The sequence below is a fragment of the Lithobates pipiens genome, unplaced genomic scaffold (assembly GCF_037356315.1).
Source record: "Lithobates pipiens isolate NorthernLeopardFrog02 unplaced genomic scaffold, aLitPip1_a1.2 Scaffold_16, whole genome shotgun sequence".
Taxonomy (NCBI): Eukaryota; Metazoa; Chordata; class Amphibia; order Anura; family Ranidae; genus Lithobates; species Lithobates pipiens.
The window spans coordinates 639,176,138-639,192,611 of NW_027507748.1; the positions used below are offsets into that span (position 1 = coordinate 639,176,138).

Below are 16,474 nucleotides of genomic sequence, written 5' to 3' on the forward strand. Positions count from 1 at the left end.
ACTCCAGGGCACACATCAACTTTTTGGAAAGCCTGAGGAGTCCATATAATGGGGAGCACAATCTGGTCCAGGACTCCCAGAGATCATGAACAGCAGCAGATGACATATATGTTTCCAGGCTGTGGTAGTGCCACAGCCTGCGTCTTCTGTCAGACCAGACTGAACCCAGGCCATTACTTTCTTGTCTTCCTTGCAGCCTTCCCTGCAGCCTTCCTTGGAGGCTGTGGCTCTGGAGGTGGACTTGTGGCAGGAGTATGGGCGAGAATACATAAGTGCATGTTATCACTTATTTGGCCACTCAACCCCTTCAGAATTCAGAATTTCTCACACCTGAGGCATTGTCCCTCCTCCATTTTCTGCAATTTAGCAGCTACATAGCAGCCATAGGCCTCTTCAGCGTTGGGGGAAGTTTTCAGGGCCACATACCGTAAGCATCCTTAATGAGGCCCAGTGCTGCCTCCTCCACGTTACTCCCCTTCCTGGCCCTTTTTGTTCGAAGGCGGAGGGGAGGCACCTGGGATTGGATGAGGCAACAGGGCCCTGCCACCTCCTGGCTGCCACTTACCCCCGCCTCCTCCTGGCTGACACATTCCAGAGCCTTGTCCTGGCTGAGGCCTTCCTGTGTATGAAAAAGGGACATACTTTTAGTTTTTGCTTCATCAATCACACCCAAATTTCAACTCGTGACTGTTGCAAATTGAATGTTAATAAATAGAAAAGACTATCATTCTGACCCCAGCATTTTTCATTGTTGTCACATTCATTTTTGGCCCCTACTGTCAATTGATATGTCAAACACATTTTGTTAAATCATTTGTTTGTTAGCAAGAATAACATCTAGTTAACAACAATCATTTTTGGACAATAAATATGTTAAAAAATACTATACCTGGCTCCAGCTGGGCTCCTCAACTTCTTTCAGGATGGAAGGCCCAGGTTGGTCCTCGGAAGCCTCAGTTGGGGTTGAGGGAAGGGTGAATGGAAGTGTAGAAAGTGATTCCCTGGCTTTCATCTGGTCTTCCAGAAACCGCATCCTGCTGTAGTACCACAGACTGGGTACTTAGACATCCTCTGCAGCTCCTGATCTCATGGAAGCCTGGCTCTTATTAAGCTTCTTCCTATATGTGCTTCTCAAGCTACCAATTTTCCTCTCCACAAACTCAATGTGTGCGTTTGGGACCTGCGTCTTCACATATTCCAGCAGTTTCTCCAGCAAAACCTTCCTAGCTGGTTTATTTTGATATAAGGGGCTTTTAACCTCCCACAAATTTCACATATCCCTGTATTTGTCTATGAAGTGGCCCATGAATTCAGGGTCTTTGAATTGTTTCGTATTTGCTGCAAGACAAAACGCAAGACAAAAACACTAAATATCAGGCTAAACTCTCCTAATCATATCCCAATATAGGCCTCAATCTAGAATCAGTATAGGCCACTGATGTACCAAAGTTAAGAAGTTACCTTTGTTAGAACGTTCGTCCTCCTTCCTCAGCACACCGAACGTGTGTATGACACACGCATCTTAACTTTATGCTGCGCATGCATGAAGCTACGCCTGCATCGCCCGCCCCTGACGTTCTTTCTCGAAGATTCCCCATCTTTCGTTGCAGTGGAGAGGAACATGGTGGAGACACAGAAGAAGACTACTACTAGTAGTAACAAGGAGGAAAGCCCAGAGGCCGAAAACGCCCCATTCCAGGAGGAGGTTTAAGGCCTCCAATATGTCCTTTAAGGAGATGGTGGAGATGGTCCACATATTGAAGAGGGCTGACTATGATGGAAATAATGGGCCGTACCCAAACCCCAATCTGCGAAAGGCCAAAATCATGATGAAAGTGGTGAAGAGTCTGCGGCAGAAATTTGGGATATGACGATCAAAGGAGCAATTAAGGAAATGCTGGTGAGACCTAAAATTAAGGGAGCAGGATCAGTACAGTAGGATAAAGAAAGTGCTTAAAAAAAGTAAGTACTTGTCGTGTGTTCCTATTATGATTATTAACTTGCATGCTGCTCTTCTGCATGTGCTTTTCTTTACGGTTGTACAGTTTTAAATGGCTACTTTCATGTTCGTGGGCACAGTTCGTAGGAAACCTTGTTCGTTTTTGCCAACTAAATACGATGTTTTTAGCTGATACAGGATTAACTACATTTGGTCATGCTAATTTGTATTAAAAGAAGTTTAGGACATTGTTGTCTAGATGTCTTTGAAACTAGAATGAATTGCAAGCTCGATTCAGTGTAATGTAAGGAGAGGACACTCAGCAGCTGTTTACACATCTGGACTCAGGAGCACTAGTGTGGGACACCAGAGCACAATTTTTAGGGTGACCCACACAGGTGCTCCAGTGGTTACTTGGGGTGTCTCCATCTGTGAAACTTGTCCAAAAAAGGTAAGTATTCCAGCTTGGTTAAAAGGGAAATAATGATGTCTTCAACTTGGAACTCTGCCAAGACAATTGTATACCACTTCCCAGCAATGTTTCACATTCATATTTCTGGCCACAAATATCTGTGCGCTAAGTAGACATGTGAATTTGTTTTCGCCCGAATGCATTTTCGTCCGAATTTCAGGTATATTCGTTATTGTTTTGACAAACGATAACGAAATCACAGAATCCGAAAAACAAAAGATCCAACATAAATAAATGCTTTATTTTCATTTTGACAGTTCAATACAGATAGGAGATTCTACGTGACTCTAAGAATAACAATCTGTGTCTATTGAACTTGCATCATAACAGTCCATTCATTCACACAGGGGAAACACAACTTCCAACACGACTTTGGGAGGCAACCTGGACATGACTTGAGTGTGAATCACAGCGCGAATTACAACACGACTTTAATGTAAAAAAAAAAAAACTGCCATGGGTTCCCCTTGTTATACCTCACCCCTTCAAGAGCATACCAGGCCCTTCGGGTCTGGTATGAATATTAAGGGAAAAATGGCGTGGGGGTCCCCCTCAAAATCCATACCAGACCCTTATCCGAGCACGCAACCTGACAGGCCACAGGAAAAGAGGGTGGGAAGAGAGAGCGCCCCCCCTGAACCATACCAGGCCACATGTCCTCAACATTGGGAGGGTGTTTTGAGGTAGCCCCTCAAAGCACCTTGTCCCCATGTTGATGAGGACAAGGGCCTCATCCCCACAACCCTGGCCGGGGGTTGTGGGGGTCTGCGGGTGGGGGGATTATCGGAATCTGGAAGCCCCCTTTAACAAGGGGACTCCCAGATCCCGGCCTCCCCCCTGTGTGAAATGGTAAGGGGGTACAAAATTACCCCTACCATTTCACCAAAAAAGTGACAAAAAAGTGTTAAAAATGACAGGAGACGATCTAGGACAATTCCTTTATTAAAGTCTCCTTTCATCTTCTTTCTTCTGGTCTTCTTCCTTCTTCCTTTCTTCATCCTTCGGTTTCTTCCTCCATCTTCTTCTTCCTCTGATCCTCTTCTTCCTCCGATCCGCTTCTTGTTGCTCGAGTGTTCTCGTCCGGCATCTTCCTCCACGGCGTCTCTTCTTGGTTCTCGGGCCGCTCCACGCAATGGGAGGCTCCCGCTGTGTGACGCTTCTCTTCTTCTGACAGTTCTTTTAAAAAGGAGGGCGGGGCCACCCGGGGACTCCGCCCCCTCTGGCGCATGGTTCCATGTGTCTCCCATTGCAGGAGCCTCCCATTGCACGGAACGGCCCGAGAACGAAGAAGAGACGCCGTGGAGGAAGATGCTGGACGAGAAGCGGATCGGAGCAATAAGAAGCGGATCGGAGGAAGAAGAAGATAGAGGAAGAACCCGAAGGATGAAGAAAGGAAGAAGGAAAAAGACCAGAAGAAAGAAGATGAAAGAAGACTTTAATAAAGGAATTGTCATGGTGTGTTGTTTTTTTTTTTTTTTTTAGGTAATGTTCAGGTTGTGGTACCAAAAAACTGTCATTTCACCAGTGACAGTGCACAGCGGCTTATCCAGGAAATCATGTCTTGCAGTCTGGATTTGGACCTTATCAAAAAAACAAGGAGATTGAACAAAGACTGAAGAACATGATTGATGTACTAGGGAGAATATAAATCCTAAAAGATTCCTTTTTTTTTAACAAAAATGTTATCTAAACTTTTAATACTGTTTAAAAGCCAAATTTGGAATATGCACACAGTGTGTCAACATGTGCTATCTGCCATCAGGAGATTTCAATGTACGCGTTTTGTGGGTGCAACCCCTTCCTCCCATCTCTAGTAGGTGAGGGGAAGTGGTTGCACCACAAAAACACGTCCATTGATCCCCATAATGGGAGATAGCACATGTTGACATTAGGTATGGGATCAGAAAGGAAATCCCCATTTCGAATCACAATTTGTGTGCATCTTCTAAATTTGATTTTTACAGGGGTGACTTCACCCCATCTGATGAAGGCAAGATCAAGACCTTTTTCACACTATAAAATGTCTCATTTTTGCAATGTTGAACTTCGTAAGTTCCAGAGTTGTGTATGTTGAATGAATGAATGAATGAATGAAATACTTGTATAGCGCACAATGCGAACTGAATCGCCTCTAGGCGCTGTGGCGAGCTTTGATCATCTGCTAAATGTTATGTTTGGAAACATGCCTGTTTCTGTGTTTGTAAAAAAAAATTATTTTTTTTTTTATAAAACGCACATGTGAATGTGTACGGAGTAAAAGGCTTTCTACTAAACAATGTGTGGCTTCTTTCAATGCTCAATAACACTTTTTGTATTAAGTTGGTGTTTACAGTGACAATGGGTGTTATTTAAATAATGTGAAAACCACTTGGCACTACAAGTGCACAAGGATAACCTAGGAGACAGATAAAATAAACTCAAGCAGTAAATCCAAATCAAGAACAATTTTTTTTGTATTTAAAGAATATTTACAAATTAGCTGGCATAGCAATGGCCCCCCTATCCTTAAAATATTCCACATATTTTTGGCACACTTCACGGGCGCTTTGGGGGGGGGGCAAGCCAGAATGGACAGCTTCCAGGGCCGTCAGTGTTAGTTCCTGGAGTCCAACCTCAGGCCCAACTGAGGCTATATCATTTGGAGCATTTCTTTTTAAAAAGTTGTGCAGGATGCAGCAGCATAAAACAATGTGGTTCAGTTTGTACTCCACCAGGTTGATTGCTGTCAGAAATAGGCGGAACTGGCTGGCCATTATCCCAAAGGTATGCTCCATGACTCTTCGGGCTCTGGCCAGCCGGAAATTAAAAACCCTCTTCTCCAGGGTGAGGGTCCTCTGGGGGAATGGCCTCATCACGTGATTGCCCAGACCAAATGCTTCATAAGCAAGAAAAACAAGCAAGAGTCCTTCGACGTTCTTTTCCGCAGATGGCAATCCCAAGACAACTCCCTGGAGACATCTGTAGAACTCGATGGCAAACACTCCACCAGCCTGAGGAAGGAACACGTATGTTCCGAACGCGTGCATGCCATCAGCATTATCCGATCGTGTCAGCACGCCATTAGAATCATCTGATCGTGACATTAGCATCATCCAATCATGACCCAAGACTCTGCGGACTGATGATTCTCGTTGTGCCTTGCCTACTCGGTTCTGTGACACTGGAAGCCACCAACACTGACAGACAAGAGCATACAGCCTGAGAGGATCATCTCCTGTGAAGCCCGCTGTCCATCCTGCTGTCCATTTGGATTTCTTTTATAATATGCCTGCTTACATCTTACACAGAGTGAGTGCATTTTAAACTATAATTAAAAGCATGTTTTAAACTACTACACTCAGGTTGGCGCTGCTTGTTCTCTGTTTTTATATAACACTCCACCATCCAACATCCGGCCATTCTTCCCCACGTCCACATATAGAAACTCATATGTCGCCGACACCCCTACCATCAACACGATACTATGAAACCTCTTATAGTTAAAATAGTATGACCCTGAATAGGGTGGTGGGACGATGTGGACGTGCTTCCTATCTATTGCCCCGTTGCAGTTAGGAAAGTCCCAACAATGGGAAAAGTGGGATGCCACAGTCTGCCATTCCTGTGGCGTTGAACTGCACAATGAATGAAACAAAAAAGGCATACACAGAATCGCATTAAACGCAGGGCATGCTAAAAACTACATATAAATATTGAAGCCATGTTACTTGGCATATCATGGGGTAAAGACAAGTCCTGCACAACATGGGCCACCGGAAAGGGCTGGATGGTGTTGTAAAATAATATAAGAGACATAAAATCATCTGTATGGACAGCATCAAAAGGTGTCGCATACACAGAGCGGTAACGGGGAGCCACTGCGGTAAGGAGCGCAGCCAAAAAGGTATATAGTGCCTGTTTTTTAATATAAAAAGAGGATTTATAAGCTGTTGGCATGGGGGGGAGGGGGGTGAACTATTTTCATATTAATGGTTTTAGTAAACTTTAATTACTGTATCTGTCATACACCTTAACCACTTAAACCCTGAACCATTTTGCAGGCCAAAGACCAGAGCACTTTTTGCGATTCGGCACTGCGTCGCTTTAAAGTGGATGTAAACCCAATGTCATCCCTTCTAAACTACTGCCATAGGGGTTATCTCTAAGGACATACAAGACTCCTGCATGTATCTTTACCTGTCAAATTTCTCCCCTCTGTCTGTTATGGGACCCGAAAAACTGCATATTCTGTGGGTGGGTTTGTTGTCTGTAGCTCGGTGGGTGGAGTCGTGATGTCAGTAGACTCCCCGCTCACCTCTACACTCCCCTTGTCAATATGCATATTATTCTCCAGTCCAGTGTATTTCTTACACTGAACTTCTGCTATGATCTCTAACATCCAGTGTAAAGACAGGAAAGTAACCACATGACTTCAGCGTGTCCAATCATGCTGAGGTGTGGAACATCCAATTCTGGCAGAGCAGTAGAAGAAAGGAGTGGGAGGGAATTAAAAAATAATGCATGTCTCTTAGGCTAGTGCACAAGATATGTAAATCACCTGTCACTCACACCAAGGGGGAGGATTTGACAAAGTTTGTCAAGATTTATCTCACTGAACAATAAAAGAGTGGGCTCAAATGATAGGAAATCGTATACTCTACATTATGACATAAAACATTTTTTTCAGGTTTACATCCACTTTAACTGACAATTGCACGGTTGTGCAACATGGCTCCCAAGCAAAATTTACATCCTTTTTTTCCCCACAAATAGAGCTTTCTTTTGGTGGTATTTGATCACCTCTGCGGTTTTTATTTTTTGCACTATAAACAAAAAAATAGCGACAATTTTGAAAAAAATGCATTATTTTTTACATTTTGCTATAATAAATATCCCCCAAAAATCTATAAAAAAAAAAAAAATGTTTATCTCAGTTTAGTCCGATACATATTCTTCTACATATTTTTGGTAAAAAAATAGCAATAAGCGATTATTGATTGGTTTGCGCAAAAGTTATAGCGTTTACAAAATAGGGGATAGTTTTATGGCATTTTTATAAAAAATATATTTTTTTACTATTAATGGTGGCGATCAGCGATTTTTATCATGACTGCGACATTATGGCAGAAAATGCACTAGTTTTTCCTCTACAAGCACAAATCATGAATATGATATTAAAGATTTTATATCCTGTAGAACTGAAGGAGTAGTGTACTTATTGGAATGTATTTGTTCCTTCCAGTATGTGGGACACATAAAAAGACCGATGTGGAAACGAATAAGGGAACATATACAAAACATTAAGAGTGGTTTCCCTAAACACAGCGTATCAAGCCATTTTGCGACACATCATAACAGGGATCCCACACACCTCAAGTTTTGGGCAATAGAAAAATACAAACCCCACTGGAGAGGTAGCAACAAAGTGAGGGAATTGAGTAAAAGCGAATCAAGGTGGATATTTCAGTTGGCCACATTCTTTCCTAAAGGTTTGCACATTGAATTCGACCTTAATTGTTTTATTGCAGATTTTTAGCAATTTTTAACAATAATTTGTAATTTGTACTATTTCCAAGGGTAATGGATGGGATAAGTAATTTTAGGGTGATAACATAAGAATCTTTCATTCATGTATTTTTTAGATTAATTAGAGACTGCACTCTATAAATTATATCAGTATTCAGCATATTTAGAGTTATTTATTACCATCCTGTTGTTGCAGTATGCTGAGTAGGAGGTATTTAAAATAACAACAGCTGACTTATATATATTTCTTTCTCTCTAGGATGTTTAATTTTCTGTGATTATCACATATTAACTCTCATCAAATTATTTTATGTGTTGTTGCTACATGTTTGCTACATGTCCCTGACACCTGTTTGAATCTTTGGGTTGTTCGGGAAACTAGCTGAATGCCAAGTAGCACAATAGCACTTTTCTTTTGATTTTGAATATTTATTGCTTATTTGCACATCATTTGCGAAAATTGCACAGCTTGATTTGCACTTTGTTAATACTGTTTACACTAATTTGTATGCACTTTAAATTATCTATTTTTATATGACACTACTGCAATTTTGTACAATACTCTTCCCCTGAAGTAGTTTCGGGATTGGGAGCTTTGCTGCTCATGAACTGGGTGGAATAGCAATTAGCACAAATAGCACTTTGTATTGGATGTGAAGGAGGTTTGTTGCCAGTGATATCCATTATGATTTATTTGCACATACTTTTGTGATTAGTGCTGAGTATTTTTTCGAATCATTTGGTTAGTGCACATAAATTTGTTAGCACTTTATATAACTTTTTTGCCTATTGTTCACACACTATTATTGCATTTTTGCACGGCATGGTGTTCAGCGTATATCCCCTATAGTAGTCGCAGGACTGGTATCCCTGTTCTTTCCATTATAGATTGTGTAAAAGGAAGTTGACCAGAGCGCACCATTATACATAAATTTATTTTTTTGGTGATAGAACACTGGCATGGTTGCAGCTTAGTCATTTGGGTGTTTCCTATACATATATGGTAATCCTACATATTTATTAATATCAGCGCTAAGGCTTTTCCATTACTGACATTATGGAAGACACATCGGAAATTTTTTACACATTTTTGGGACCATTGTCATTTATACAGCAATCAGTGCTATACAAATGCACTGATTCCTATGTAAATGACACTGGCGGTGAAGGGATTAAGTGAGCCCTGGGGAGTCTTTCTAACTGTGGGGGGCGTGGCTGTGTGTCATACATCACTGATCTCTGCTCCGATCACAGGGAGCAGAGATCAGTGACACTGTCATTAGGCAGAACGGGGAGATGCTTGTTTACATTAGCATCTCCCCGTTCTTCCTTCCCGTGAGACAATCGCGGGAATCCCACGGCGATCGAGTCCGCGGGATCCGCAATCAGATTCACAGAGGTGCCGAGCGGCAGCGCGCACGCGATGGCATGGCGGCAAATTTAAAGGAACATACCAGTATTTCCCTTTAAATGCCTGTCCGTGTCATTCTGCTGACAGTACATCGGTGTGCGCCGGTCGATGAGTTGTTAAAAGAGAAGTCCAGGCAAACCCTTAAAAATAAGGGTCTGAAAAATTATCTCTTACCCCTCCTAATACCTGTGCTGACAAAGCTGCGTACGAAAGATGTATATACTTATTTTCATCCTGCTCAGATCCGGACAAATGATTTACCCTTTGTTAGCCGGGGGGGGGGGGGTCGCTGCAGGGGAGAGGAGGGAGCACCAACAATGGATGGGCCGTAAGAAGCCACTCCCAGGCATTGTTGATCGCTTTCTCTCTCTCGAGACTGCATGAGACTTTACTGCACCTTTCATGGCTGTTGTCTTTTACCATTATCTCCTTCTTTCACAAGATGCATTAAATGTCTTAATTTCAATATAGAAGGAGAAGGAACTTCAACCAAAGATGATACGTCTGTTACTGGTACGCCAACTGGAGAATTGCAAGTAAGTAAATCATTGATACTGATGTACATTTTACAGTGATCTTTCATGAAACCTATAGGACCAATTTTTTTTATGTAAATTGTTATACAGATTTAAATAAATAAATGTAAACATTTGTGTACAATTAGTGTGCTGTTGTCACCCTTTGATATTAGCACAGTTGCCAACTAATACAATCAATTTCCTTCCGAGAGTGTTAAAATTATCTGTAAGTGAAAAAAAATCTAATTGCATGCAGAAATAAATAATATCAGATTGGCTCCCTTCACGTGATGCAACGCGTCAGGAGGAGGAGCCAGTGACGTCACTCCGGTGTCTGAGGTACACAGAGACCAAGTGAGGAGGAGTAAGCCGATGCATCTGACTGTAAACACACACCTGGTTCTAATATAGGCTTGGTTCATCCGGGTGCATGAGCATTGGCTTAGTCCTCCTCACTTGGTCTCTGTGTACCTCAGACACCAGAGTGAGGTCACCGGCTCCTCCTCCCGACGAGTTGCGTCATGTGAAGGGAGTCAATCTGATATTATTATTTATTTCTACACGCAATTTGATTTTTTTTTTCACTTACAGATAATCTTAACACTCTCACAAGGAAACTGATTGTATTAGGTGGCAACTGTGCTAATATCAAAAGGTGACAACAGCGCACTAATTGTACACAATTGTTTACATTTATTTATTCTCAGTGAGAGATCACATTTATTGGTTGCAGCAGTGTTATATTTTTATTTTTTGATATTTTTTCATTATTTAAATTTTACCAGCACTTCATGGACTGTGCATGTGTAGCGAGAAGTGTTGCAGGAAAAAAAAAAAAAAGAATTGACAGCAAAAAGGGGGAAAAAAAATTCTCTTTCATTTGTAAACATTAAAATGCAATTAGAAAAGTGTTTGATTATCCACTTTACCTCCAGAAGATTTACCCCCCTTCATGACCAGGCCATTTTTTGCTATACGGCAATGCATTACGTTAACTTACAATTGCATGGTCATGCAAAACTGTACATAAATCTGTTTTTTTTGCTAGCTGTCTAGTAAGTGTTGTGGTAAGAGGTAGACAGATAGGGTTGCCACCTTTTGTTCAAGTCAAACCCAAACACTTTAGCGGCGCACAGCAATTTTTTTTTATAGTATAAACTATACATATATTTTGCTATTAACATTTATAATCATATGAAGTTAATAAGAGTCTCCCTTTACATCAGAGTCCACAGAGTTCCCCTTTTACATCTGAACTTGCAGAGTTCCCTTTCACTGTAAGGGGAGGGGGGCTCTGCAGACTCTGATGTAAGGGAGAACTCTGGGGACTCTGACATAAGGGATGCTCTGGGAACCCTGATTTAAGGGGGAACAATGAGGACTCTGATGTAAGGGGGAACACTGTGGCCTCTAGTGTAATGGGGAACTGTGATGTAAGGGGTACTCTGTGAACCCTGATTTACCTTAGTGTACTCAGAGGCAGGAGAGAGAAGGGGGGAGACTTCAGTCGCAGACAGGGATGGATGGTGAGCTCACTCATTCCTTGGCAGTCAGCAACTCTCATCCAGCTGTATCTGAGGCTGCTGGACTTCACATTTCCGGCCCACACTTTTCTGAGGCACAGCCCTGGGGATTGGAGCGTGGGCAGACATAGAGGGGTAGGGGTGGAAGAAAAAGGTGCAAGTCAAGCCCACTCTCCTCTCCCATCTGTGTGTGTGTGTGTGGGGGGGGGGGGGGATTGTTGGTGCTGGCTTTGGGTAGCATGAAAGAGAATGTAACACACTCTCAGCTTAGACAACTGCAGGCAGCAAACCCTGCTGGGAAGTCATAGTCCAGTCTGAATAATGTGTCCAGGTTTCAGGCAGTCTGAAACCTGGACACATGATTCCAAACCCCAACTGTCCAGGTGCAACCCTATAGACAGATACTATCCAGAAATAGCTTGATTTGGACAAAAGTCCGATTTTCCTTGGAACATTATGGTGTATCTAAACCCCAAACAAAAACGTGGAGATACAAGATAAAGTTCACCCCAGAGACTTGTTTTTCTATTATGATTCCACCCACGTCTCCTTATGACCTTTCCAATAGAAGCCAAGACACTCGTGAGAACAGTCTGACAAATTTATTGGGCCAGAGGCTAACAAGTACAGAAGTGTATAGTGGTCCTATTTCTCAAATAGAAAACACAAGAGATATTACTTTGCTTGAGTGGCTTGCCCACTCACATGCAGCAAGAATGAGAGCACTGTATGGGTGTTCTATTACTGCAAGGTTTGTATACAAAACAAACCCAGAAGAGACTCCAGTTAGAATTCCATATAGTTTTATATTTTTTTTAAAAAGGATTTTAAACATACAAAATGCATATGTAAAATGTAAGAAAATAAAGGTTGTGAACAAAGCAACACTGGGTTGTGGACCGCTTGAATGTACAAATTTATATAATACTATAGCAAAATAGTTGTAGCCCTTTTCATCAAAAATTACATTTTACAGTGTGTGTGGCATATCTGAGTAGGTCTCCACTAGAAAATGGGGAAAAAAATGGCACCTAAGGGTGCAGTGCTCTGCATTATACACACCCTGTTGTCAATCAGCATGCTCTCTATTCAACAGGAAAAAAAAAAAAAATGAAACGGCCTTAGTAGCATTCAAAAATATAAATTACTATTATATTTTTATTTTTACAGTTTCAGGAAACGTTGCCATCACCTGCTCGTAAACGGTAAGATTTGTGATTTTCCTTTCATATGTCAAAAAATAATAAACTTTGTTTTTATATTTTCTTTTTAGCTAAATACATATGAATCACTAGATTGTAAGCTCCATGAGCAAGGCCCTCTTATTCCTTCCTTATTGAACTATTTTGTAATTGTACTGTCCCTCTTTATATTGTAAAACGCTGTGCAAACTGTTGGCGCTATATAAATCTTGTATAAAAATAATATTAATAACAGTAATGTTTCATATCAACGACGGCCAGCAGGTGGAGCTGTAGAATCTGCTGAGTCTACACATGATGCAGGCATGATGGAGATACTCCTCTGTAAACTACACTGTGCATGAGTAGCAAGCAGTGTTGCAGAAAACAAACAAACAATTGAGAGCAAAAAGGGGGGAAAAAAATATTCTCTTTCATTTGTAAACATATAAAAAAAAAATTAAAATAGAAAAGTGTTTGATTATCCACTTTACCTCCAGAAGACAGGCCATTTTTTGGTATACGGAAATGCATTACTTTAACTTAGAATTGCGTGGTCATGCAACGCTGTACATAAATTAAGTTGATATAATTTTTTCCCACAAATAGAGCTTTCTTTTGGTGGTATTTGATCACCACCAAGTTTTTTATTCTTTTGCATTATAAACAAAAATAGACCAACAATGTTGAAAAAAAATATATTTTTTACTTTCTGCTAAAAATGTAAAAAATTTAGTTTCTTCATAAATTTATGCCAATATGTATTCTGCTACATATTTTTGGTAAAAAAAAACACCAAATAAGCATATAACGTTTGGTTTGCGCAAAAGTTATAGCGTCTACAAACTATGGTATATATTCTGGAACTTTTATAATTTTTTTTATACTAGTAATGGCAGAGATCAGCGACTTATATCGGGACTGCGATATTGCGGCAGACAATCTGACACTGACACTTTTTGGGAACCAGTGACACTAATTCAGTGATTAGTGCTAAAAATATACACTGTCCTGACACTGGCTGGGAAGGGGTTAACCATCTAGGCACGATTAAAGTGTTAATTGTGTGCCTAACCAGTGTTTATGTGTGTACTGTGAGGTGCTTTCACTAAGTAATGTGCTGATTTTTATTCCCTGTTTTGCAGAGAAACAAAAACCAGCACATCCCTGCTGACAGGTCAGAGCTCTGTATTCTTTACATAGACAGAGCTCTGTCCTGTCTTCTTCACCAATCAGTGGGTGCCTGTGGCCATCCATTCCCCACCACTCGCTGATTGGCTTGTGCTGTGACTAATCACAGCACAAGAGGTGTGCCGTGCCCCCTACCTACATGAGGAGAATCACGTTAACAAGTCCACCACCACTTAGAATATTTGCCTGTGGGCCAGACGGCTTGGTGGACATGAGCCTTATTGTTCACATGTACAGAATCCTCTAGTTAAAATGCTGGTTAGTGGAACATCCATGTAAGACATTCCTTGAGAGGATTGCCTTTGAAAGGAAATGCCTTTGTTTCCTCCTTAGACAAGTACATCAAGAAAATCACTGGGGGTAAGAGTACTGTCCTCCCCTATAAAAGGAAGGCTCATGTTTCTGCAACTAGACCTGCTGCCGTGTCTATCAATAATTTCTTTTGCCCACCTCAGGCCTTGGGCTCCAAACCAAAACCTGGGGCACACATCTGTTGGAGGCTGTGGAGCTCCAAACCTAACAAGTTTGGGAGCAAGCCACTTTCATAATGAGTGGGTTTTCCATTAAGTGGGGGAATACCTGCTGGCCTTTTTAGCCATCTGGTCTCAGGAAATTTCAAGTGCTTGGTTCCAGAATTGTATACAGGGGCTACAAATTGAAGTTTCGAACACTTCTTCCTGCTTCATGCTCTTCAATTTGCCATCCTGTCTGCAAAGTCAGGCAGATCTATCTGCTGCTATTTAACAGCTTTCTGCACATAGGGTAATTGCCCTCTTTCTGGATGGGGAGTTATTTCAATGGTTTTACTCCAAGATGTTCACTGTTCCCAAGCCAGAGAGCAACAAATCCATTTTGGATCTCAAGACCCTCAACCTGTTTCTAATAGTTCAGTAGTTTTGCATGCAATCTGCCAGGTTAGTCAATCCTTCCTTTTTTCCCAGGGGGATCAACTGGTCTCTGTGAACATCAGGGATGTTTACCTATACATCCCTGTTTTCACACCTCATCAATAATATCTGCTGTTTACAGTAGACAGGCATCACTACCACTTTGTTGCCCTTCCCATTGGCCCATCCACAGTACTCACCAAGGTGTTTAACAATGTATATACCCTGCATTTGAAGCAAGGCATGGGCCAGGACAAAGGACCAGTCTGCCTAGGCCCTGCCGACCAGTGTCCAGAAGGCGATGCAGACTCCTCAAAGCTTTGAATGGATCCTCAATTTTCATAAGTTATCGTTGGAACTGATTCCTTGCTTGGAGCATCTGAATCTTATATTAGACACAGCCTTGTCCAGGATCCTGATGCCTTGGGACAAACTTCTTTTCCTTTGGCCTTGTGCTCAGACCCTCCAGTTCTAGATATGATGGTAGCCTCCTTTTGAGATGGTACCATATGCCTAGCTTCGCTCCTGATTGTTGCAACTCAACATTCTGACTGTATGGGACAAACAGACTGTCTCTGGACTGCCCCATGTGTCTGACCAGCAAGACCTGACTTTCCCTGGCTTGGTGGATTTCCAATGCAGTGTTGGAGTCGGGAAAGCCTTTTACTCCAAAAATGTGGGTGTTACTCATGGCAGATGGCAGCCTGTTAATCTGAGACCTCTCAGTCCTGGATGCCCATTCAGTACAGGGAACTTGGTTATTGAAGGAAGTTTGACATCCCATCAACGTCTTTGAACTAGGGGCAATTCATTTGTCCCTCCAACGCTGGACTTTTTTTTAGCTGTCAGGTCACCTGACCACTATCAAGTTAGGCTATACCAGGGAAGTGGCCTACATAAAATACAAAGGAGGCACCAGATGTTAGGCTGCTCAAAGGCAGGCGGACCTCCTCAGTCATCAGCATCTGTATGCCAGGGAATGGTCTCTCCACCCTGAGATGTTTCAAGCTCTCTGCCACAGGTGTGGGGACATGGATCTTCTGAGGTCCAAATTCTACAACAAACTAGAGAGGTTTGTTGGTGGATCCAGGAAAAAGGATCGGTTTTAGCTGTACTTACAGGTGGTGTCACATCCTGGAACAGGAAGTGTGCGGTGGCCATGGGTTTATTACAGGCTGGTGACAGTTTCTTTTAATGTAAGTGCAATACTTGTTGTTTTTTTTTTTATATATAAACATACTTTCATGTGCGGGCTCCTTTCCTTTTTATTATTTATGTGGAGAACAACTGTTTTTAGATTCAGTTTATGTGGCAAAGCTGTGTATTTACCATAAAGCTGAAGGAAGATTTGTGGAGGAACTGACAGACATTTATTCCTGGTCTTATACACACAAGCCTTTTTGACTCACTAGCTAAAAGCAAGGGATAAACTCCATCTGCAGAGTGAGTTGTGAAGCTATGTAAGCTGTCTTTCATTACAGGAATGTTCCTTTGTGCAAATACTTTTTTTCTTTAAAGCACTATAGTGTGTCATGTTTGTCATTGGAGTGATCACAATCACACAGATACATGATTTGTGGACCTTTACTGTATATGTGGTAGTTTTGCACTTATAGTATGTTATATGTGAGAGGCAGCACTGTTAATTTTTGTTTTATTTTGACAATGTCATCTGATGTTCAATACAACACAGTATGACAGCAGCTACCACAAGGTGTATTTTAGTTTCACCATAGAGCGAGTGTATTTATAATTAACTTGTTACAAATCTGTCTGATCCATGCCTTCCCTCCTCTAGACTTTCTTCCTTTTCTTCTCCACACGATCAAAATAGGGCATTCTGGGGA

At 41.6% G+C, this 16,474-nt stretch overlaps 1 protein-coding gene across 5 annotated transcripts in view; it reads left to right on the plus strand.

Annotated features, from left to right (window-relative positions):
* Positions 1-16,474, plus strand: part of LOC143984010 (uncharacterized) — a 179,881-nt gene that overhangs the window by 66,847 nt on the left and 96,560 nt on the right. For all 5 annotated transcript variants that reach the window (XM_077484264.1, XM_077484263.1, XM_077484265.1 and 2 more), the window contains 2 exons: positions 9,799-9,863; positions 12,539-12,573. In XM_077484264.1, the coding sequence (XP_077340390.1) occupies positions 9,799-9,863; positions 12,539-12,573 (100 nt within the window). The remainder of the gene's footprint in view (positions 1-9,798; positions 9,864-12,538; positions 12,574-16,474) is intronic.